At 46.4% G+C, this 26004-nt stretch overlaps 1 protein-coding gene across 2 annotated transcripts in view; it reads right to left on the bottom strand.

Moving 5' to 3' along the window:
* The window catches only part of URB2 (URB2 ribosome biogenesis homolog), a 945224-nt gene that overhangs the window by 688874 nt on the left and 230346 nt on the right, over positions 1–26004 (bottom strand). For both annotated transcript variants that reach the window (XM_069607426.1, XM_069607425.1), the window contains exon 4: positions 6047–9428. In XM_069607426.1, the coding sequence (XP_069463527.1) occupies positions 6047–9428 (3382 nt within the window). The remainder of the gene's footprint in view (positions 1–6046; positions 9429–26004) is intronic.

Raw genomic sequence — 26004 nt, forward strand, 5'->3', positions numbered from 1 at the left:
TTTTAAATGGAAGTCTTCCTTCAGGAATGCTGGTGTGAAGATTCCGGATGCAGGTAAGAAGGTTGAATAAGTTCTTGGTTTTCACCTTTCTCTTCTCTTCTTTCCTTACAGGTGTTCCAGGTTTGAGGCGGGCGTGGCTGGAGTCCAGGTGCAGGAGCAGACACGGTGAGCGTTCAGCTGCTGGGATGCAGAACAACGCGAAGCACGTGTGGCTGTCCGGCCGTGGCTTAAATAGCCTTGGAAGAAGTTCCAGGTGAGTATTCTTCCACAGCCCCACCCAAGTAACAAAATAGTTCCTTCAGAAAAATAGTCCCTCCTAAGCCTCATTTGGCTTGGTTCTTCATGCAGCATGGTCTGCATCAGGTAAGTGTGCAGCATGGTCTGCTTCAGTTAAGTGCACCAAACACTTCCCCTTATGAGCCTGGCGCCTATGGTGCCAGGACCGATGTCCAACATGAGCCTGGCGCCAACGGCGCCAGGACAGAGTCCAAAGAGCCCCTATAAAGGGCCGCTGGGCTTTTACCCGGGGGCGTGATGCCTGCTCCCGGGGGTGCTGGGCCTGGCCTGGTGCTCCGGGGGTAGGCATCATGACACTTACCATCTCACAGCCCTGCCACTCACTGAAACATGCCCTGGCCGAGAAAGGATTACGGAAGGGTTACTGGCTTCTCCATCAACTTCAACAAATCTGCAGCCCTTGGGATAGGCCCGACCCCGTCGGAAAAGGAAATCTTGACCCGGCTATGCCCCATTCCGTGGAAAGCTATGACAATCCCCTACCTGGGGGTTCAAATCCTGGCTAATCCATAGGACGTCTACTGTGTAAACTTTCCCCCTCTCTTTAAGGAACTGGCAGATGACTTGAAGTGATGGAAATTACAGGAAATCTCACTGATGGGCCGCATCACTGTCTGTAAAATGAACCTTCTTCGCAGATTCCTATATGCATGCTCATCACTCCCAGTGCTTATCCCACTGCCGGCTCTTCGGGACCTCCAGAGGAATATATTGCGATTTATCTGGAGGGGGAAAAAACCCAGAATCCCCCTAAGAACGATGCTAGGGAATGCCAGATTGGGCGGCCTAAGAGTGCCCGACCTACAAGGATACCAGTTGGCAGCACAACTGGCGAACACCCAGGCATGGCGGATATCCTCTGACCGCCCGAGATGGGTGGAACTTGAACAGTCCGTTTATCCCTCCCCCTACGCTTTCTCCCACACATTCCACCGCCTATGCGGCAGACAGAGAGACTGCTGCTTGCCACGAGGCACACTGTAGACACATGGGACAGATCGCTAAAGAAAAAAGGGGTTCCTAGAGGACTGAGCCCCTCATCATCGGTATTCCATAACCAAACCTTTGCGCCGGGTATGAACCCCCGGAACTTTAAGAACTGGATCGAAGGGGGCTTGGAGTCCCTGGGGCAACTGTTCATGGGGGGGGGGGATTCACGCACCTTCATCCAATGCAAGGAAGCCTTTCAACTTCGCGAGACAGACAGGTTTTCCTACATCCAGCTCCACCACTGGTGCTCCCACCAACAAAATCGTCTCACAGCAGCTCGCCCTCCTACAGCGTTGGAATTAACCTTGATGGATCCCCTGGCCTGAGGTAAGATCTCTGCCTTATATAAACGTTTCCAGGGGGACTTCCTCGCTTTTAAAACTCATGCTATGGCACAATGGGAGGCAGACCTAGGCTATCCCATAGAGGACAAGACCTTGGCGGACATATGGACTCGGGCCCATTCATCCTCAGCCTGCATCACCAACAGGGAATGTGCTTATAAAATATTGCTACGCTGGTACTACTCCCCCCTGAGGCTCCACCACATGAACCAATCCCTGGACCTGGTGTGTTGGAGACAATGCAGACACACAGGGTTCTTCCTCCACATGTGGTGGACGTGCCCACAAGCCCAACAGTTTTGGAGACAGTGCCTGAATATCATTGAAGATATTACCCAAACAAAACTCCCCCTAGAGCCTGAACCCATTCTGCTGGGTGCGCCGGTTCCTGAAATATACTCGAGGTCTGGAGCTAAAGCCAAGCTCCTCTTCCAATGCCTTCTAGCAGGTAGAACAACAATTGCCCACTCGTGGAAAGCTAGGGAAGGACCAGTTTTACCCCTCTGGTGGACCAAAATATGGGATATCCTTATCGCAGAGAAGGTGACAGTGGCTAAGGCAGGGACTTTGCACCGCTTCCAAAACATTTGGGGCCCATTTCTTGATTACGACCAAAAATTCCCAGCCCTCACATACGAACCCAAGCAGGTCACGCGGATCCTGTGCAGCGGGAGTATACCCAAAGAGGGGAGCGAAGCATAAAAAGGGAGGGGAGGGAGCCCCAACCTTCAGGACCCTAACCCAGACAGACATTCATAGTGTGGGATGGGGGAGGGAGGGAAGGGGGGGAAATGTGACTGGAATGTTGAAGTAATGCATAACTGTACTTGTTTCCTGCCTTGTTTCAAAATGAACATTTTTTTTTAAAAAAAGCAGTAAGAACTGTGGAAATGGAGTCAAATGTGCAAGCAGATCTGCAACTGCGTGACGAGAGCAGACCTCATGGAAGGCGGCATGGCAGACTCAGTGCTCAAGAACCACTGAAAGATAGAGTGTATGCAGTGGGAAGCAAGGCTAAAGAAAGCTGGAGGCCTGTGGCGGAATACGTAAAAGGAAGCTGCAAAGTGAGACCTGAGCTGGGAGAGACGCATCAGTGGTGGGAGCGAAACCACAGAGCCACTGTGTAGACTGAGCGAGTCACTGCACGAGAGAGAAAGCTTGTGGCGGCTGGAAGCCTCACTGGAACTCCTTAAGCACCGACTGGTGAGTAACCTAGGAATGGGGACACCAGGTGAGGATGTGAGACTTATGACAAACGTAATGAATGCTGATCTAAATGACAGCAAGCATTTTGAATACCGATCTAAATGAAAGCAAGTCTTATTTGAAGACCAATCTGAATGAGAGCAAGTACAGTCGAATACCAATATGAATGAAAGCAGTGTTGTGAAATCACACGATAAAGGAACTGTGTAGCTTGAGAGAACCAGCATTGGCAAACTTCATAAGAATATATAAAAGTGCAAACAAGCAATGGTAAAGCTTTTCTCATGAAGATGTGAAGCGAGAATAAGCCCGCACCACTGTAAAGCTGAACCAGTGGCAACGTGCATATGAAGAAGCAATTAAGGTGCGTTAGTTGAGAGACCTATAATGGGTGGACCGTGTGGTCCAACAACTATGCATAGACTGAGGACACCCATCTATCGAAAAGCCACTTAAAGTGCATGCAAAGAAGCTGGCGATTGAATATAAAGGAAATCTGCTGTGAACTGATTTTAAAAAGAAATCTTGTGTGAACCGATATTAAGAAACTGAACTTTGTGAAATTGGTGAAGGATATCCAAACCAGAACAGATTGACGTTTCCCAAGGAATTCTGTTTCTGGAAATGTTGAAAGCTTGGGGAAGGGAGCCCCTTTTTTGGACTGTCAACTATATCAAACCTTGGGGAAGCAACATCTTTTACAAACCAAGAGCTGGAAGAATCTCTGAACTGTTACTTGAACACTTAATATTTTGAGGCTGACATCCCTATACATTGGATACAAATAGAAGTGAGGGCTAGTACAGATTTTGGACACAGAAATTTACTTTGGACTTCCTGACAGACTAGCCTTAGTGTCATTTAGGTAGGGAAAACACACCTTAGCATAGGGCAAGTTAGGCCTTTTTCCAACCTTCTTTTATGTTCAAGAAAGGTTTATAGCCCAAAATTTAATTCAGGTGTCTGTCTACTTCATGATGCCTTCACACCCTATAATGATGGATTGCATCAATATTTCTTTGAACACTTAGCAATGGCACTACCCTGTTTTGAAGTGTTTTATTCAGTTCAGTTTGGTGTGCTATACAGTTTTATGGTATGCTATACCATGCTATGTGTTTAAGCTGTAGAAACATGGTGAGCAACGTCTTATGTGGGGATCAATGTGTTATTTTCCCAAAATTGAATGCAAGTTAACTAGAATTTACCAAAGCCTTAATGTTTTTTTTACTTGCATTTGTATGTACTCATTCACTCCTTCTGGGGGCTGGGGAGAATAGGAGTTTGGTTTCCTTTTTTACTAGCTGGTTAGGTCATGTTGTATTATATCATGGGTCTGGTTCACAGAAGCGCGTTTTAATGGTGCAACCCTATTGAAAAATGCTCCGTGAATCAGGCCCTAAATGTCTAATGTACCAGTGGCCTTAAAACAGCCGTAAGACACCCCCCCCATGAACACACACACAAAAAACAGAAGGTAGACCTGGTAATTTAAATGTGTTAGCTAAACCCTACACCCCGGTTTTAAACTAACATTCACCTTATGCCCTCCATTAACAGGACCCAGTAACTGCAACCCATGGTCAGAAGGCTAGTCAAAGGTAGGATTAAGTCAAACTCTCATCCAGCTTTCCAACCCTAAATACCGCCCAGCCAGAACCCTTCAGTCCTCTGGCTCCAACTCTCTGCAGGTCCAACGTTTCTCCAAGCAGAGAGTTGGAGGTAGATCACCAACCCCCCCCCCGGCTGGCGCCTCCCTTTGAAACAGCCTCTGTCTCCCCATCAGACTTGAGCCAGATCTTCTTAAGTTCTGGAACCTTCTCAAGACCTTCCTTTGCTCTTTTGCCTTCCATCTCCCCCTCCCTTGCTAAACTCTCCACCTACCACTGCGACTGGGACGTGGTCCCTTCTGAGTTATACAGGGACCAGACTCCCGGCCCCCCTAACAGTCCCTCCCAGCATCCTCCAACAGCACTTGCCCTTCAGCCCCCTTTCCCGAACTATACCTACCGAGTCCTCCTACCCACTACAAACACACTTGCCCCCCCCCCTCTCACCCTGGCACTTGCCGCCTCAGCCTGTACAGCACTTGCCCCCCCCCCTGCGTTGCACGTCTACCCCTACCCCCTTGCACTTATACGGTAGGATTGTCACAAGGCCAATATAACTGTCTGTTTTCCTGTTGCTGTTTTTTTTTTCTCATCATATCCCATGCTCCCCATGCCCCCACTTTGTCTCGTGGCACCTGGAAACACTTGTGTATAGGTGCCATACAAATGTCCAATAAATAAAATAAATATGTGCCTCAGCCTAAGAGGATTCCTGCCGCACACAACAATATAACCATTCCAGTAAAGGTCCAGGCAGGACTGAAGAACCTCCAGGAAGGCCAAACCAGAGCTTCTGCTCACAGGAAAAGTTGTGGTTGAAATCCCTCCATCAATTAAATGTGCCCATATTTTCTCCCAGCTTTCCCATATATAAAACCTGGCCAGTCGGGCTCGGGGGAGTAAGGGCTTGTCACAGTGTGTTTTTGGGCATGTTTTCTACATGCCTTGGCTCACCATGACAATGTGGAAGGCTCAAAGTCTGACCACTACAGAGCAATAAACAGGCTTTGTGTACTTAAGAACCTAGCACAGAAACAAAAGCCTAGGGTTTCAGTAAAACAATATTCTTCTGGTAACCAGGACACACAGGAAGCCCAAAAAAACAAAAACTAAAAAAAAAACACGGTTGATTTCGCTTCCTTTCCATGGTGTTATTTTCTCCACACTTGACAAATTTGGATTTCTGATATGCAACCCCTTCCAAATGTTTGCTGTGTGCTTAGGGAAGGTAGTAAGCAGAATGGCTTTGCCGTCCGTCTTCTTGGGCATGATTTCAACATGCCTTGGCTCACCATGAGGGGGGTACATTCCAGACATACCTCTGGCGCAGTGAATACCATTCTCCAGCTGGTTTGAATATTGATCACATTCATATTTGCAGCCTCAAATTCACGCGATGGTCTACCATAATTTCCTAATGCATACTGTTGCTATGCAGTGCATTTCTGTACACATATACTGCCATCACATTGGCAAGCAACGTCTCTTACATGCATACTGATAATAGCATATACACAAATTAACACTAGCATGAATAGCGGTTATTACCACTGCTTTTGGTATTGACAAACCATTTAAAAAAAAAAGAAAACCACATACCAGCTAGTAGTTTCTGTAAGCAGCCAAATATGAAGATATTGATTCTCTCCTGTGTCATATCATGGTCTGTTACAGAACAGTAGAATGTCAGAAAATGCAGGGCAGACTTCACAAAATGAATATGGTCTCCAGCTGAGCAAATCACCTTTACAATTTGAGAATAAAACACCCTATAAAGTTCGGCATGCTGAAGTCGGGTGTTTTTGGACAAAGTGAAACTTTCAGAGTTGCTCTGTCCATATTTGTTGCTGCAATAGGACAGCACACTGAGCTCTGCTTCAAGCAGGGTAGTGACACAAGTGACAAAGAATGATGGCAACAACGGATTACTGGTGGTTTCATGCAGGGTGAGCTTTACAATTGTTCCCATCTCAAGAATGATTTGCTGCAGCAGTGCACATAGAGTTTCTGATGTCGGATCTTTGTCATGTTCCTGGAGGTAAGGGATTGTAATTCGGCACACAGTGCTTAGTGCCACCAGGAGAAGCTGACCAGTATGCAGGCTTAAGTGACTGGAATTTTTATTTGATGTAGCATCCAAATAGGGTTTGCAGTTCTCCAAAAATAAAGAAAATTTCTCTAAATTGATTAGAAGGCTTTGTTTCCTGTTTATTATTTGAAAGAAATGCCCCAGGAAGGTTTGTGTGGCAGAAAGCAAATCAATCCAGTCTTGGTTGTGCTCTAAGCCAGAAAAGTACTTTCCTGCTGCAAATAGAGAGCTCATGGATACCTCGAGAATATCACTTGCGTGCATTGCTTTAAACACAGAGGTGGCATGAATTCCACTTTGTAAGCAGACGAGGAGGTGATAGCAGGTCTTCTGCAAATGAAGAGTCTTGGACATACTGCAATTGCCCTTCCCTCTCACCCTTGTAGCCAAAGAGAGCAGCAAAAGAAAACAGCGTGTGCGATCCACAGGCATAAGACTATCTGGCTTTATAGCGGAAATCACACCCAAAAGACTGCTGATGTATTCTAGCTGGTCTTCTTCCAAGCCAAGTGTCGAACCAACCTTTGCTAAAGACAATATGTTTTCAGAAACATTTTTCATGGTCTCCCAGCAAATGGGGGTCACACTTTTGTAAGGTGGTTTCTTACAAGCAATTTCTATTTCATCACTGACCTTTTCACAAAATGATAGGGGGTCATCCTGCCATGGTATGTTTTCTGCAGAAAGCTGGCAAAGCAGATCACCCAAAGCATGATCCTCATTATCCTTTACAATTCGACCACAATGTCGGATCAAACATGTCACGAGGGAACGATGCAATCCCTGGACTTCAAGGTAACAAGAGCTATGCAGTAAGTTAGTAGATACCTTTGAAAGGGTTACATACAGATCCGGATTTTCAGAATCTGTTGCCACTTGAGGGGATGCTAAAGTCTTCAGGAGCATGTCTGCAATAAAGGTTAGGTCATCCGTGGAAAGGTAAGGAACTAGAATTGGGAGATGAGAGACAACAAGGTGCCAGTGTGCCACTGGGTAAGTACTAGGACCTACTGAGTTTGCAGCACAATTCCAGGGATTAATTTCCCCCTCAATTAAGCCTGTGGTTCCAGAATCAAGAACAAAGGATGCAGCATTCCGTAAGCTTTGAAGAAAAGTATCAGACTGAATGTCCTTTTGCATAAAGATCTTTTTCATCTTCAGTAGAGACAGTCGTTCTAGACAATACTTACCCATTGAATTCAATTTACAAGAGCATGCCACTACTGTCTTCCAACATTCTGCAACAGGAATAAGAGCAGCAAAATCCCAGCTCATCATAGGGGAACCTTCTGGGGCAGCCTGTTCACATACTGCAGAATGATACTGGCTACAATTCAAAGAAAGCATTGTGTTGACTTCCACCCATGTGTAGGACAGGAGGAGAGCTGAATCGTTGACCTTCTCAAGCCATAATGGGGGTATACATTTAGCAGGATGATCTTGATGAAGATTCAATAAAGGTCTTATCAGGTCCCGCAGAGTCCCTTCCATTAATTTCTGAGTGCGGTGGATGACTAGCAGAGGGGTAGTATTGTCCAAACATTTCATGTTAAACAAAATGGAATGCAACAATGAACTCATGGACAGCAATTTTAGAGCCATATCCGAATCCTCTTTAACGTAACGTATGATTAGGGAGCAACACTTTTCCAATATTAGATCCCAAATGTCCAGAATCTGATTGGGAGGTAGCTCATGCAGGCAATCGTAGACCTTTAAGGATAAGTTAGGTGACAAGATTGGCTGTCTCAGCTCTTCAAATGCAGGGCGGCATATGACTGCGAGGACCTCCTCAAATAACCGAGGGAACTGGCGCAGTTTGGTGTAGGTCTGGAGCAGAGTGCTGATAAGGACTTCCTGTGCCTTCTTCACACGCGTGTCAGTAATATCTGCGTCAATCCAAGCAGAAGATACAAGGTCATCCAAGTCTTGCTCCAAGATCAAGTGGTTCAACAGGACCAAGGACCTCAGACAGCGAAACCAAGCGGGAATAGAAGGTTGCGATTTGTTGACCAGCAGCTCTGCCAACCGCCGGTAGAATTTAAATTGCACCTCCTCATGCCGTATCCGATCCACAGCAACATTGTAAATATCATGATCAAGTACAGAGTTTAAAAGTTGTTCTGCAGCAAGAAGAGCCACACTCCAGTTGGATTGGAGAAGTGCATCATCATTCTGGCCCAGGTGAAAAATCGGAAGACAATCAAAAAGTCGTGTCACCATATGAAAGCACAACAGCTGGTTTCCTTCCTTGCAATACGAGTCCAAAAAGAGTTTGTAAAGCAAAGGCACTGAATTGGCTATGACAGTCATTTGAAGGCAGTCATCACCAGTGCAGACTTCACACAGTTTGCTCATAAAGATCTGAACTGGTGTTAGAAGAGTCTTAGCAGGTCCTCGTTTGTCCTGTGGCTCTTCCCCAGAAAGTAGCTCTTCTCTGTAAGATGCCAAGAGTTCTGCCTGAAAAAGTCCTGTCTGTAGTATAAACTCTATTTTAATTCGTATTTCTTTGGACATTTGCTGACGTAGCCTAGAGTCTTCATCCTTTGCCCAGGTTCTGCAGGATAGTAGGTGTCTCAGAAGCAGGCAGTGCTGAATTAAGTGGTCTGTCATGTGACCAAATACCCGATTGGCATTAACTTGCTGTCTCTGCATCAAAAGGTATTGATTGACAGTTAGGAGGAGGACGTCAAAGAGCTGTGTTGTGAGAGGTTCCTGGGAGGTCAGTGCTTGGCAGGTCACAAGAGACAGTTTTTTTAGCAGTTCAACCATCATCTCACCTTTTGCTGTGTATATGACCGCAAGGGATGGGTTGGAGAGGATGGCTTTGCAGCAGCTGAGCACTTTCTGAGCTTTCAATGTGGAATATTCCGAAATCCCATCATTAATTACCTAAGGGAAATAAAATAAAGTAAACAAAAACCATATTAAAGCTTCTTCAGGGCACATGGAGAGAGTGCATAAAAGCATAATACATAATCATTGGTGTTTCCCACAGTAACTTCAAAAGGTATTTTCTTAAACTGTATCAGAAAAGCACACATTTCTTACTGTCATTCTTCACTGGCAAAATGAGTGCATCAGCACTTTCCTTAAAATGTTTTATATGGTATGCCAGCATAGCTTCTTGGGTAGTTGCAAAAATGGGCTGCTCCCCATTTAGCTAATTTCATAACCCTTAATGAAAATTCTCACCTATTTTACTATGCTTTTGAATTTGCTTAGTTTGTCTGGACTGGTGTAAATAGCTTAGCTTGACTAACAGGTTACATGGTGAGACAGGGTGCAGCATACAAGCATGCAACTGGGTAGCAGACGGTACACAGCTATATAGGCTGTGCCAATGCAGTAGTCAAGTTATTATTTGAAAGCCTCTGCCTTCAGTCTTCAATATATGGTGCTCCCCACTCTTTCCAAGCCCTTGTACCCTGGCTGTTGCAGCATTCAGTGCTAGAGGGAACAACTGTAAGTAAAGCAAAAAAAGGACTACTACCTCTAAGCGGAAGACCCATCAACAAATCAAGGGGATGAACAGGGTGGCCTTGTGAGCAGGAGGAATGCATTGAAATGGCCTGGCTTTCTAGGCTCGTGCTTCCTCCATCAGAAGTGGGATATGTTGTTTAGTGAAAGACGCGTGGAACTCAAAGCTCTGTTGTTTTGCCACACTTGGATGCTGTACGCGGGCCTACATCAAACAATCAGCTTGGCAAAGGCTCATCAGATTCCTTGAATGATGAGGACGTGGGTGGGAGTAACTTACTAAAGACATGGGAAGTTGTCACAGCAAGTAAGGGCCAAGGTAAGAATAGCAAGGACTTGTTTGTATTTGGATGGCCAACTTGTCAGGGTGCAGTGCTTTCTGGGACACAGCTCCCTTCAAAAGTGATGGGTTCGGCTAGATGACTGGTACAGTGCTCTTGTGAAAGGCTGAAGGAAAGAATGCACATTACTCATCCTAATTCTTCTGTGCCTGAAAACTCTTATATTACCTTCTCTTGTTTAGGCTCAGATGGTGGCAGAAGTCATAAAGCCAAGTCGATTAACAGTACCAGCAATCTTGAACTCACACGACAGCTACTTTGTTTCAATTCAAGGTCTTGACACAATGTTCTTATAGTAAATTAATGGGCTTCAGAGCACAGGGAGACTAATAAAGTTAATTGGACCTAGCTTTTGGTAGGAACCGCCAGCACATGTGCCCAACAAAGGAAATAAAATATGGCAGCAACATACTGAACACCCTCCCAGCCCAAATCAGATTGATCGAATCTCATGCAGCCTTCCGTAAGGCATTAAAAACTAGCCTCTTTGTATGAAGGCCTCCCCTTCCAAACTGCTCTGTGCTTTGTGCCATCTGTTCTCATACCATGTACTACAACCTGTGCTGGGTCTATGAACTCTCTGTAACTAAGCAATGTATCAAACTTGGGCCGCTCACCTGTAACCCCGAAGCAAGCCTACTTTCATCTTCTTACAGCGCCTTGTTGCCCATGGGTTGTAGTGCGCTATACAAATCCAAAAATAAAGTTAAAAAAATAAACCCTTTTTTGGGGACAGCCGATTCACTAAGGCATCAAAACAATGTTACATTACTCTTTAAGTGGAATCGCTGCAATTCTCCACAAAAAAAAAAACAAATGATTCTGCCCCGAGGCCTGTACAGGGAAAGGGACGAAATTAAAGTTGACTTACAAACCCATTCCCGTGGCATCAAGAACTAATCCCCTCGTCTAGAACAGTATTACATTTACCCTCCTAACTCAAATGGATTCACCAAACCCATCTTCAATAAGCATGAGCCACTAGAATCAGAGCCCACTAGATGTTACACCAAGCTAACAGTGTGTAACAACAAGGTAAGTCACTTACCCATGGTTATGTTGTTTCAACCGGATGTTCCTCCCATGTATTCATCATCTTATGATATTTCCATATCCAGCATCAGCTGCTTCAGAATTTTTTTCCAGAAGAGTGCGCTGCGTGTCTATGTCGGTGGACTCGATGTCCCTCGGAGGCCTCCGTCTTGATGTCTACTATAGTATAAGGGTAAGGTGGGTTTTAGGCTCTAGGAGTGGAACCTGCCAGTGCTAAGCTCCAATTATATTGTTGTTGCAAGTTTAAGCAAGATCACAGGAGCGGTCTTGGGGTTTAGCCTAAGCCCCAGTTTGGTAAGTTAAAAGAGAAAGGTTTGTTGCTCCCGGCTATCTTGCTAATAGTTTATGAAATAAATATTTTCAACACTTTGGTTGGTACGAAGTTAGTTCGTTTATTGTTCGGTGTTTTCCGGTGATTGTTTCTAAATACATGTGTTTATGAGAAACACTATTAAGAACTTTGTCAAGCAAGTTGAGGTCAGCCGACACGTGTTTCGACCTTACGGTCGTCCTCAAGGCCAGTTGCGGTTTGCTGTGTGCCCTCCGTGGGGTTCTGTATTATAAACTGTCCTTTACGGCAGTCCTGGCTCCTGTTGGGCCCTGTATGCTTTATCTGGCGTCCCCGGCGGTGGGGACGCCAGATAAAGCATACAGGGCCCAACAGGAGCCAGGACTGCCGTAAAGGACAGTTTATAATACAGAACCCCACGGAGGGCACACAGCAAACCGCAACTGGCCTTGAGGACGACCGTAAGGTCGAAACACGTGTCGGCTGACCTCAACTTGCTTGACAAAGTTCTTAATAGTGTTTCTCATAAACACATGTATTTAGAAACAATCACCGGAAAACACCGAACAATAAACGAACTAACTTCGTACCAACCAAAGTGTTGAAAATATTTATTTCATAAACTATTAGCAAGATAGCCGGGAGCAACAAACCTTTCTCTTTAAACTACTATAGTATAAAGCACACGGGGCGACCATTGGCTTTGGTTCTGTTTTTTAAAGCATGTATAGGATAACCCACACCCGACAGTTACTTCACCTGAAAGAGCAAAGACTGAAATCACATTGACAATTCTACTGCGGGGCAGGCTGGTAGGGGTAATGATGAATACGTGGGAGGTACATCCAGTCGAAAGAACGTTACCATGGGTAAGTAACTTGTTATTCGAATGGATTGTGTCCTCCCACGTATTCCTCATTTTATGATAAACTCCCAAAGCAGTGCAAGTATTCCTGGAGGAGGGAGCCTCAGATTTTCAGGCTCATAACAATTTAGGAGTTACTACATAGGTCTGTGTGCACAGAATGTAGCATTGCCTTTCCAAATAAACCTTCTCCGCTTGTGGAAGAATCCAGATTATAAGGTTTGGTAAAAGGTGGTTATGGACGACATGTGGCAGCTGCACAAATATCCCTAATTGGGACACCCCTCTGTAATGCAGAGGAGGTAGCCATGCCTCTGGTTTAATGAGCTCTAAGACCCTCCGGAGGATCTTTTCCTGCTAATTTGTAGCATTCAATTATTCCCAGGATAATCCATCTTGACAAGGTTTGTTTTGAAATTGTCATACCCAACTTGTGTCCCGTGTAACCTACAAAAAGTTGGTCATTGTGTCTAATCTTAGACATCCTGGAGATGTAAAATGTCAGTGTACACCCTGGATCAAGCCTATGTAATCTCTCCTCTTCTCAAAACTAGGTTGAGTTCCCAAGTTGGGATATGGAACGGGAATGGGGGAAATGTATTGGTCAGTCCTTTTAAGAATTGTATCACAATTTGAATCTTGAAGAAAGATACCTCTTCAGAGGAGCGCTGCAAGATACCCCTTTGATTGTACCAACCTGGAGCCATGTCCTCCGGGCCCAATCTGGAGCAATTAGGATCATGGATTTCCCCGAACTTTCTCAACATACTTATGACTTGAGGAATGACAGGGATTGGAGGAAATGCATACAGGAGCTGAAACTCCCAGTCCACTATGAATGTGTCGCCTAATGTACGGGAACTTCCCTTGAGCAGTACCGTTTACACTTCCGGTTGATACCGGTCGCGATTAGATCCACTTGAGGGGTTCCCCAAAGGGTGAAGATCTCTTGAAGGACTTCCTGAGCTAGTTCCCACTCATGGGAGACTGCTCTGCCTGCTCAGAGCGTCTGCCATTGTGTTCTCCTCTCCGGCTAGGTGAACTGCCGATAGGGAGATTCCTTCTTGAATTGCGCAGAACCAGAGCTGCATTGCCCGTCTGCACAGTGGTAGTGACTCTACACGACCTCTCTTGAGGTAGTACATGGCCACCATGTTGTTCGTCATTATCAAGGCGTTCTTCCCCCGCACAGAGGGCAGAAAGGCCTTCAGTGCTAGTCTGATTGCCCTCAGCTCTACCAGGTTGATATGTAGTTTGGACTCCGATGGAGACCATCGACCGCTGATTGTCAGGCTGTTGGTATGCACTCCCCACCATGTGAGTGATGCCTCCGTTACTTCCTTGATCACCGGCCATGGTTTCCAAAAAGGTTCTCCCTTCAAAATGTTGTCCTTGCAGGCCCACCACAGGAGATCCTAAGTGACCGTTAGGGACCTGAAGGAGATCCGACACCCTGCCGGAGAATTGAGACCATCGATTCCCAAGAGCCCAATGGAAAGATCTCATTCTCAGGTGCGCCTTTGGCAACAGAAAAATGCAGGATGCCATGAAGCCGAGCAACCTCAGAAAGTCAAAGGCTGGGAGACACTGGGCACTTTGGAATTTGGTGACCATCTGCAGAATGTTTTGAGCCCTCACATCTGGTGGCAGGGCTTTTCCCCAGGGATGCACCTGGGACTGCTCCAATGAATAGGAGCTGTTGAGATGGTATCAGGCGAGACTTCTTGAAGTTGAGGCAGAAGCCCAGTCTGTGAAGGGAGTGACAGGTGGAGCTGAGATGTTCCAGGGCCTGAAGGATCTGAGAAAGGGTAACCATCTTGAACTAGTCCTTCCAGAGGAACTTTTTCAAGATGGGTCTCGATCCTCCGTCCTTTTTTGTAATTAGAAAGTACAGGGAGTACCAACCCTTGTTCCTCTCCGCTACAGGTACTGGTTCTATAGCACCTTTCTCTAGCAGGGTTAATATTTCCTGCATTGGAAGTGGATCTAGAACTTTGAAAGAGCTGTTCCCCGGTGGATGACTGAGGCTTTTTTTTTAGAAAGGGAAGGCAGTTACCCTGGGCAACTGTTTCCAATGCCCAATCAAGTAATGCATCGCCATTCTTTCAGATGCAGTGAATGTCTGCCTCCCACTGGGGTCTTGTGAACTAAGACCTCAGAGAGGTTTCGAGGCAGCTGGAGCATTGGCTGATGGTAAAGCAGCTGCTTCCTGGGCGGTTCTAGTACCTCTTCCCCGTCCACCAGAGGGAAATCTTTTACAACCTCTATGATTGGACAGTCCTCTCCCCCTTCCAACTGAGGAGTAAAAGCGAAAGGGCCTACCCCTCCAAGGTGTGCCGGTGGGGCGGTTTTGTGGCCATCTAATTGCAGCACCAAGCAACTTTGCTGCCACTTTAGAGGTCCAATTTCTCTAGGCTCTCGTCAGCTTTGCTACCAAATAAATGTGTACCATCAAAGGGAATGTTAAGCAATCTGGACTGCACATCTGGAGCAAAACCGGACTTTCTTAACCAGGAAAATCTGTGCATAACTGTACTAGCCACCATGGACCTGCTGATGCCGTCAGCAGTGTCGAGACCGGTCTGGAGGGATTTGCACATTGTATCTTTCCCATCCTTGACTGTCCCTTTCCTCCCTTTCAGGGTTAGGATCAGCCGCCATTGCTACACACTCCCAAATAGTGTGAGTGAATCTGGCCAACGTTCACGTAGCATTTGCTGAATTTAGGGCCATACTTCCCGCAGAGAAAACCTTCTTGGCCCAAGCGTTGTAATGCTTGTCATCTCTTTCTGGGGAAATAGTTGGGTATGCATTCTGTTTTAAGGTTGATGTGGCAGCTTGTATCACTAAACTTTCAGGAGTGGGATGCTTTGTCAAATAACTGGGGTCACTACTGGACGCCCTGTATTTAGATGTCAATTTTTTATTCACTGCCATAGTCAATTCTGGCGTCTCCCAATTTGAACTCGCTCTCCTTTGCAATGCCACATGAAAAGAACGAATAGGGTCCTCCTGGGGTCCCTTATCTAGGATGTCAGTTAGATCATCCTGTTTGTATATTGGTGTTGGTCTTTTCCACCCATATACTCTACCATCCTGTACATTATTTTAGTCTTGATTCCTCTGAGATCAATGGCTCAGGGACCCCAGGTGTTCCATATTGAAGACCAAAAGGTTGTGAATCATCCCAAGAATGTTCTGCCTCCTAATAAATCGAAGAAAGGGACTCAAAAAAGTTATTTCCGGGTAATGGTGTATACACCTTTTCTGTGATCCTCGATGGAGTCCATGGTGGTGTTGAAATCTTCGACACAGTCTGTGTCGATGACTTGTCTAACGGCTTTGGCGTTGAGGACCTCTTCCTTGAGGAAGTTTTGTCTCGACTCGAGGGATCTTTCTTTGCCTTCTGGGGCCGAAGGTGTAGTTTTTGCCCTCCTCCTATTTCTTGTAGAGTTTTTCGACCTAGGCATGGCTTTCATGAGTTTGAGGGGGCTCAAGGCCGCATTCTCAAAAACGTGCTTAATTTTTATTCTGAACTTCTCCCACTCAGCCGGAGATGCCGATTTCATCGGGCATTTAAGCCGTTGTGGGGAGGAACTCTATGACGAAGAAGGCGACCTACGGTGCCTTTTCCTCGACCGTCGTGAAGACAAGTGGTGAGAACCACTGCATGATCTCGATTTCTGTCTTTTTACGACAAGGAGAAACTATTCTCGACTCGTCTGAAGACACTTTTTGACGGGGTCAAAGGGGATTTTGACCTGCCGCTAATTTTCCTCTTTGCTCTTTCAGGGCTTTCGCTGTCATTGATAGGCAGGCCTTACAGTCGAAGGTAGCGTGAGAGGAACCGAGGCACCACAGACACACGCAATGGGGATCCGTAAGGGACTTCTTTGCCCCACAATCTTGGCACTTCTTAAACCCAGATCCCTGAGTCAAAGACGCTGAATTTGCCATTTCTCAATAATATACTCGAAGATTCTTGATAGGGAACCGAAGCGTACTGTATACAAAGTGATAACTTTTGCTGAAAAACAGAACTGAAACCGACAGTCACTGCGCGTGATTTATACCATCAATGACGTCACCATTGAGACAGAGACCTGCGAGAGACATCAAGTCGAGTGACATTGACGCGCAGCGCCCGCTTCTAGAAAACAATTCCAAAGCAGCTGGATATGGAAATATCATAAAATGAGAAATATGTGAGAGGACACAATCCATTCAAAAGTGTAATTCTATGACCAGTATATGACCAGTGTTCGCCTCGCACGCAGGAAGAGGAATGGGGAGATGAGGAGGAAAGGACTGAATGGGGATGGGAAAGTGGGTTTAGTGGCATATATGGAGGTCAGGGAGAGGGAGTGGCATAGCCCCCAGCTCATGGGTACAAGGGCAGGAGTAGAGGGAGGACAAGGAGTGAAGAAGGGCTTTGGGTAGGGAAAAGAATGGGGAGGGGTTTGTGGAGCCTCCCATTAAAGAGGAGACTGGGGTAAGGAGGGAGAGAAAAAAGGCTGATTTGGGGTAAACATTATGTCAGAAGGGAGTGTGGGATGGGGGGGTGATTCAGTGGTTCAGGCAAATGGGGAAAGGCGAGTCTGGGAAAATGCATGTAACCCAGATATTGTCCAAATTGCTGCTGCTAAGAGTATGCAAGCATTACCCCCCCTGTAGGGACTGCTGTATTCTTACCCATTGTACTTCATACGTTTGCTTTGCGCATCCTGAGGAGGATGGGGTTGAAGTCTTTTGCACAACAAAGCCCACATTTTTGGAAAGATCTGCATCACAGAGCCAGAGTACACGTGAGGCCTATTTTCCATCCATTTCCATAGGCAGCAAATTAATTGGGGACTATAGTGGATTCTAAGATGGCCGCCGGCATGCGAGGACGTACTTTCCAGTCCTCCGCCTGGGCCTAATAAAGCAAGCCTCCGGGCTGTCACATTTTGAAGTGATCCTGCGTGTGCCGCATGGAACACACTCTGCGAAATCATAGCGATAACCATCTGGGAGGGCGCAGCAATCGATCCGGAATGGTGAAAGCACCCAACACCTTGATACCAACCCCAGTAGCAAGCCACACCACTTGACTCCAGCACCCACTGGAGCCCGGAGTGGAGAGAGCGGGCCCCGACGTGGACCGCAAGGGAGCAAAACGAGGAGGCTGGGGAAATGAATGTACCCCAAAGAAAGTGCAGTGAGTGAATAGAGGCAGTGAGGGGCCCCGAAATCCACAATAAAGGCGGAATACCACCCCCTCCACCTGGCAAACTTGAACTGCAAGGAACAGGCACAAAAGTGAGGGGAGAAAATCCAACATGGATGGGCCGGTAACAGAGGGCACTTAAACCACGCTCAGACACTAAGCAGGAACCTGACTTGCCGCAATGACCTCTCCTGAGACCCTCCCCTTCAACCCCCCGCCTCCCTGTATACATGTTGGGAGGGAGAGAAAGTTTGAAAGAGGCAGGCAAACATGCACAGAAAAGGCAAAACCTGCAGGAGCATAGTGGCAACACGTGAGGCAGACAACAGTGGCCCGGGGATACAGTGCTGCAGTTTAAAGGAGGAGGGCCCCACGCAGCAGGGGGAGGGATACCACGACACCGGAAAACAAATACCAAGAGCCTGCAGCCAACGGCACCAACAGTATCACTAAGCAGTCCTCGACTCACAGAGACACTCCGTAGGGGATAAGAGCCTACGAAAGGAAAGGGGGAAGCTTCCACTGCGCAGTCTGGCATAAAGAGAGCGCTGGGAGAAGTATAGAGGAGCTGGATCGATACAACCAACTTCAGCAAATGTAGGATAGGAACCCCTCCCCCCTAACTCGCTCCACAAACCACTCAGATGTCTGGCCTACCCCCCCTAGAAGGGCGTACCCTCAAGAAGTGAATACGATCAAACCTTCCAACAACAGGGGTTCCATACTAACAATAAGAGGGGGCAATGGAGGGCAATACAATATCGAGAAGACTGCCCCAACCAAAAGCAAAGGGGCCCATAAACCCACACAAAGGACAACTGGAGAAGTGCTGGTGGCAGAGAGCGGAAGCCACGCCAACAGAGACCTCAGGGAACCCCCCAAAAGGAGTACTTAAGTAAGCTGAACCATCTACCATGGCGCTAGACAAGGAGGGGGACTGGAGGACAGAATGGTAAGCTCCTTTCAAATACCGTTTTCCAAGATAAAGGAGGATCTTCAGAATGCCTTACAAGAGGTGAGGAAACAAATCAACGTATTGGGCTCCCAAGTGCACACGACAGAAAGAGGCCTCTTGGAAACGGCAGAAGTAGTGAGGCATAATAGAGAGATCCCTGAACAAGTGGCGAGAGCCACACACAACGCTGAACTGCAGGCAGAAGATACTGAAAGAAACCTTTGGAAGTAGATGTCACCGTAGGAAGTGGGAATAGAATGGGTCCACAGAGTGGGACCCAAAAGACAAGAGCCTGGAGATAGGCCAAGAGATGTTCTAGTTGCCCTATCAGAGGCTATACTTCAAGCAGCTAGGGCACACTCAGGAATTCAGGATTCAGCTACACCAGGATCTTGCGCTCTCCAACTTACAGAAGAGAAGGGCAATGATCCCTGTGACTAGGTGACTAGAGCGTTAGCAGACAAGAGCATTCCCTATAAACGGAAGTTCCCGTTTCGTCTCCTCTTCACGTAGGAAGGAAGGCGCCAACGGGTCACGACATACGAGGAGGGACAGTCCCAGATGGAGGGGCAACAGAGACACCCAACTAAGGGGGCCTCCAAATAAATCAGGGGGTGCACACCCCACGGATAGATACTGCTAGTGAATGACAATTGCCTTGGCAATATCCCAAAATACCATGATATGGCGCCAAGAAGGAAGAGAATTGCAGACAAAGAGCAGAGTCCATCAAGAACGGTGGGATCACTGGGACTAACGGCCCAGGAGGAGAGAAGTGAACCAGAAAGGAACCTTGGAATTCTAAATCAGGGTGTAGTTCATCCTGGCAGAGGGATTCCCCAGGCTTGAATAACGACCAATGCCCTGGATTAGTATCCGGGGGAACTCTTATGAACAGAGGGTCCGACTGGGGAAGAGGGGGGGGGAACAAAGGGAAGTTGGGAGGGGGAAATGGTAGGTGGAAGGAGTTGGGGATGAAGTTTTGTTAGTTTTGAATTCTGTGTGGGACAATGGAACGGCGCAGCTCTTAAGGTGGGACAGTGTTATGCCAGAACCGTTAAAGTGGACTCTCCAAAACAGCAGGGGACAAAGCAAGGGATTGGGCAAATTGACAAATGGCCGAACTACAGGTAATCTCATTAAATGACCAGGGACTGAACTCACCAACAAAACACTGCTCAATATTAAGGAGGCTCTTAGAACTCCAAGCACCCATAGTGTTTCTACAAGAGACATCTCCTCCCAAAGGATGAAAGAAGGATGATGCATAGGGCCTTCTCCAAACAACATTTTGCCTCCAGTGGTACGAAAACAAATGGGGTAGTAATCATGTTAGGTACTAAAATAACATTCAGAAAGCAGTTTCTTTATGGTGACCCAGAAGGTAGCTATTTAATCCTCAAACGGTACACTTGGAAACCAAACATACACCTTGGTGGCAGTATATGGCCCAAATGAAAGGCAATACCTTTTCCTGAAAATGTTACTCCAGAAAATAGACAGCTGGTGTGAGGAGCAAGTGGTTATTAAAGGAGATTTTAATTGCGTGATGGATCCCATAATGGACAAGTCACGCCCTCCTACGCCCTCAAACGAAAGAAACAGATAGGATTTGGCAAAACTATTCCGGGAGCTGGGGTAAATAGAAACCTGGAGATTTTTGTTCACAACACTAAAAGGGATTATACTCACTATTGAGCCGTACATAAAGGATACTCGAGAATAGACATGATCTTCGCATCAGCAACCTTGATCCCCGAAGTACTGAAAATAGACATAGAGGTGAAATATCTCACAGAACACCGCCCTGTAACATTACAATTGGAAATAGCCAAAGGACTACTAAAAACCAAAAGAACCTGGCGACTGAACAAGATGATCCTGAAGGATATCCCCCCGCAGAGCCCACATGGAGAAAGTTATTTCCAACTACTTCAAAGAAAACGACACTGGGGAGACAGATTGGCGGGTGGTTTAGAATGCAGAGAAGGCAGTGGTTCACGGCAAATCGAGAGGCACCGTGGACAAAACTGGAAGAGTAACTTAAAATCGCGGAAAAACAACTCAAGAAATAACAATCACAGAAAACACTGCGAGTAGTAAAACAGATTAGAGCATAACTAGAAGTGAATGAGCCAGATCGCTCCGCCCAGACCCGGATTAACACCAAGCAAACATATTATACACAAGGGGGTAAGGCTAACCATCTATTGGCAGCTAAACTACGTAAACAGAAAACCCGGAACTATGTAGGCCAACTTAAGAGATGAAGGGGGCTCTCTACAGAGGGTGGAGGGAGATAAGCTGCGGATCATGGAAGCCTTTCATACAGGTTTACTCAAAAAGGAAGACCTAGACCCTGTCATGATACCTGCCCCTCATGTCCCCAGCCCTCCAAAATGTCAGGCTGGAGCCAGGCCACGATCACCTACATGGCCCTCAAAGGCTACTCCATTCCTCCAAAGACCCACTTGGAGTCAGACTTGGCGCTTGTGGCACCAGACTCACTCACTCCCATAGACTAACATTGGGGATTGGACTTGTAGTGCATTGATGTGGACAAGATGGATGCCACCACATATTTCGGTTCCCAGAACTGCATGTGCGGTCTAGTCTTTTGGGTGTGGTTCAGCCCAGAGATACCTGGGATACCCAGAGACTATTTAAGCCATGCCCAGGCTGAGAAACATGCTTTGTGTTTTCTGCACCTGCAGCGTGACACTCGCCGTGTTCGGATCGGTCTTCAGAAGGCCTGCATATTTCATCTGTGCTCAGCTCCTGCAAGAACCAGAACACCGTTAGAAACAGCCTTACCTTGCGGCGCTTCTGGACATCATTCATCGCTTCTTCTGATCTGCGGGCATCTTCAACGGTGTCATTCCCATCCCGGCACGCTGCTTCCTAAGGAAAAGGGAAAAGAACAGAAAAAAGGCATTAGTAAGCATTCAGCAAATCTTTGCTTATTTTTAAAGACTGTACGAGCTTCAAACGCTTACCTGAATCCCAGCCTCTCTGGGGGAACTCTGTCTCTGGAACTTCTCTTCCATCTGCAAGAGGGAAAAGACACTCCAGGTTAGCGTGGAAACATCTAGAGGCGCCGCATACCGCGCTTACTCACCGCATTTCTTCTTCATAACCGGCATCCACGCTGAAAACGTCGCGACACCTAAAAGACACAAAAAAGAACTCAGTTCAATACAAATACGAAAGGGTCGCATCGCGCTCTCACTCACCTTCAGCGCTACTCATCTCAGTAGCACGTCGCCATCCCCGGACGCCGGCCATCATCTGTATTGCTCTCCCCAAGGTGCACGGAACATACATAAATCACCAATGCAATTACAGAGCAAATACTTTGAACGTAGACAGACACAATAACTCTCAACCACGCACTCTTAGAAGATAATCAGCTCTTATAAGGCTATTTATTCAAACCTTAGAAGTACATATAAATAACTCACAAAAATAATATGAACATAGATCACAAAAGAAGTACAGAATTCAAAAGGAAATACATCACCGTGAGCGTAATAGAATTCCTCATCTCGCCCAGAAGTGGCTGGAAGACCCCGGGAACAGCCAGGCCGAGAGCCCCACAGCTCACAGGAGGGCCGGACGTAAGCATCCTTCTCCGGCTGAAGTCTCACCTGACCACCTCCGGGCTTCCGCATATATACACACTCCACAAAGGGGAGTTCATTCTCGAACCTTCTGGAAATTGCACTTGCACAGTTGAGGAGCAGCCGTCGGTTGCCAGCTGGGTCAATCGAGAGCTTCCCCCCCCCCCCCCAAGAAGCGCACGCCTCCCTTCTCTAAAAACATGCTCCACGGAGAACAGTAGCGGACCATAACGTTAGCTTTCCCAGCAGAAATGTCCTTGACCACATACCAGGTTTGGAAAGCATGTTTTTCTCAGCACCGTGAATCTAACACTCAGCAAAATGTGTGCAGCTTTTCACTGCGGCATGAAGTAAATATCCATCATGGCTCCGAGCGCTCCCAGAATACATTTTAGTTCAAGCATATCATCATCTAAGGAAGGAAAGGAACGAAGTTAGAGAACTGTTCAAAAGACTCATACTTACCTGTCGGACTCTTGCCAGTGAAGTAACTAGACAGCAACGAGCCCGCATCAATCAACACGCCCCTGCGCTGAAAGCAGGATGGAGAAGAAAACAAGGTGAGCTGTGGATCAAAGGGAAGGGTTGGACCCCGGGGAAGAAGGGGTTCAAGCACGCAGAGACAATAGGGAGTTAAACACTACCAATCCTGTGTTTCAGGCGCAATCTCCAGTCGAGTAGACTCCAGGGAAGGGTTTGAGGTCGTAAGAGGTCAGAACAGGCTGAGTGACGTCCCCGTGGATACCAGGTGAGCGTTACAGACCCAGATCCCCAGACAAGATATGTGAAGGGGCTACAGCTCCCCCAGATATCGAGCGAAGGAATAGAAAACCTAGAGAAACCTATCACCGCAGAGGAAGTTAGTGATGCAATAACATCTCTACCCGGAAATAAAACACCTGGACCGGGTCCATAGCTGCATTGGGCATGTGCAGAGCGTTCAATAGTTTAGACTGGGGGTACTTGTGGAGAGTTCTGGAAGCATTTGGGTGTGGACCGGAATTCACGAGAATGTTTTTAGCAAACTTACAAATGCCCACAACAAGATTTCTACTTACTGGGCAGCACACAGCACAGGTCCAAATCCTAAGGGGTACAAGGCAAGGTTGCCCGCTTTCCCCCTTAATATTTGCTATGGCTATGGAGCCACTAGCAGCTGCAATCAGGCAGACTCAGGAGATCCAGGGAATTAAAAGTGGGGAAGGGTCACACAAAATAGCATTATATGCAGACAACACATTGCTATTCCTAAAGGACACGAAAGTTACACTGCCCTGAATAATGGGAAAAATACAGGAATTTGCAGCAGTCTCAGGATTCACCATAAATTATACCAAGTCGAAGGCCCTCAATATACCTGAGAACCAGGGAGAAATAATAGAACTCGATAAGGCATATCCACAGATCTGGCAGGACAAGAGTATAGAATACTTGGGTATACATCTCACTAAAGGGTATCAGGGTTTCTATGGGGCAGACATAACACCACTGTGGAAGAACTTGGTGAAAGAGCTTCACAGATGGAATAAGCAGGAACTATCCAGGGTTTTCGCGAATAGCAGTAGTTAAAATGACGTTATCCCGGTTGCTGTATGTTGTGAGCTCACTCCCAATGGAGATATCGGCATGTATGATTAAAACTTTACAATCTGAAATAATATCCTTCATATGGAAAACAAGGGTACATAGAATAGTATTAACTCGCCCAACAGGCGTGGGAGGTCTGGGAGTTCCAGATATAAAGAGATATATAATGGCGGCGCAAATAGCGCCCATGTTACAGTGGGCAACAGGTGCGACACCAAAAGGCTGGTGTGAAATCGAACAGGGCGCTACACACATCCCATTAGAAATGATGCTGGTTATGAAAAACCGTGCCCGAGGAGCGGAAGGACAGATAGAGACCACTAAAGTGTCGCTGAGGGGATGGGACCAAGCACTGAGATGGAAACTAATCTCCTCGGGACTGGGCCCACATACCCCCATGGCCTTGAATACTGACTTCACCACTGGACAGAAAATAGGGTTCTGGGAATCATGGGTACCCCAAATACCCCCCGACATTGTGGAATATTCTCCCAGTGGGAAACCACTGAATTCGGAGGAGTGTAAACAGAAATGTTACGGGGGGGGCTAAGGAACGGTATAAATATATACAAATTAGACCCTGTATGACCCCAAAGGCGGTAAGAGGCAGGAACTAGAAAACCAATCTGATTTGAACTAACCCTTAGAGAGGGGCCAAACATTGAAGGGTTTCTCAAGAATATATTAACTATTGAATAGGACACATTTTATATGTGGTGGGCATGCCCCAAAGCTAAATTCTTCTGGAAGGATTTTCCGAGTTACATAAAAGGGATCCCAGGGAGACAATTACAATACTTTTAGGGACGCAAGTGGAGGAAGTCTATGCGGCAGGGGGGGCCATCGCTACTCTTATTACACACCTTTTGATGGCGGCACTAATGACACTAGCCCAGGGCTGGAAGACAGTAGAAGGACCAATAATGGCTTACTGATGGGTTACAATTTGGGGGGGCCCTTGCCATGGAAAACGTGTGTGCACTTAGAACCAGGAAATACCAAATGTTTTTGAAAGTCTGTCTCACCTTCCACAAATATGTCAAAGACAGGACACCACTTCAACACACCGACCCTACTCAAAAATATACAGGTGAGATTAACATTAAAGGGAGTGGAAATAGGAATCATATTGGAACCCTGAAGACAAATAAGCCAAAAAAGAACTGTGTTGGAACCACACAATTTGGGGTTTGGGGGAGGGGGAAGTGAAGGGGTTACGGTTATTGTTGTTTATATGACTCGTACATCCAAAAATGATCAAGACCAAAAGGGACATTTAAAAGGAACAATGATAACTGGTGAGTTTTGATTGGTAAAAAAAGGTGACGATAGCCCAACAGGAGTCTGAACAAATGTCATAACGTCAATATGTGATTTTTAGAAATAAAATAAAATCTTAAATAAAAATAAAAAGAAGAAGAATTGGCATCTATAAACTAGGAGTACATGAGTCACTACAGGAATTACCTTTTACACACATCCAGTTCCCTTTCCACCACTTTTGGGAGTTCTCAAAGCATGGTAATAAAGGAGGTGGTTGGACCTAAATCTAGATTAGCCAAACAGGTTATTAAGGACCATCTATCCAAACTAGGTGTTAGCCGTAAAACAGATATCAATGCAGTAAACTGCAAAAGGAGTAAGTGAAAGCCAACATGGCAGCCCTGAAAAATACATCTTTAATTATTTGTCACAGAAATACTTTGGAGGCTGCTTTATCTCAGTCCACACGAGAGTGGAGCCGCCAGGAAGTTGAATCTGTTTTGCCTTATAGGCTTATGAAATGTAACAGACTATCCACTTTGATGGGGAAGCATTGGCTGTCTGACACCATATGGTATGTATAGCCCTCTGGAAAACTGTTTCACAAGTTGGTTCAGATAGAATTCAAAAGCCATGCAACCAGGTTGTGTAGAATTGCTTCTACGTCAGAAGAGAGAAGAAAACGATGGAGGTAACCAAATGTCTTAAGATGCAACTTTTGGATGAAAACAAGAATTAATCCGCACGACAACCATGATTTTAGATACTATCTGGTTCCAAATCGGTTCATGGGGTCCATTCTTACG

Source organism: Ambystoma mexicanum, chromosome 4q (genome assembly GCF_040938575.1).
Source record: "Ambystoma mexicanum isolate Mex_15411 chromosome 4q, UKY_AmexF1_1, whole genome shotgun sequence".
NCBI lineage: Eukaryota > Metazoa > Chordata > Amphibia > Caudata > Ambystomatidae > Ambystoma > Ambystoma mexicanum.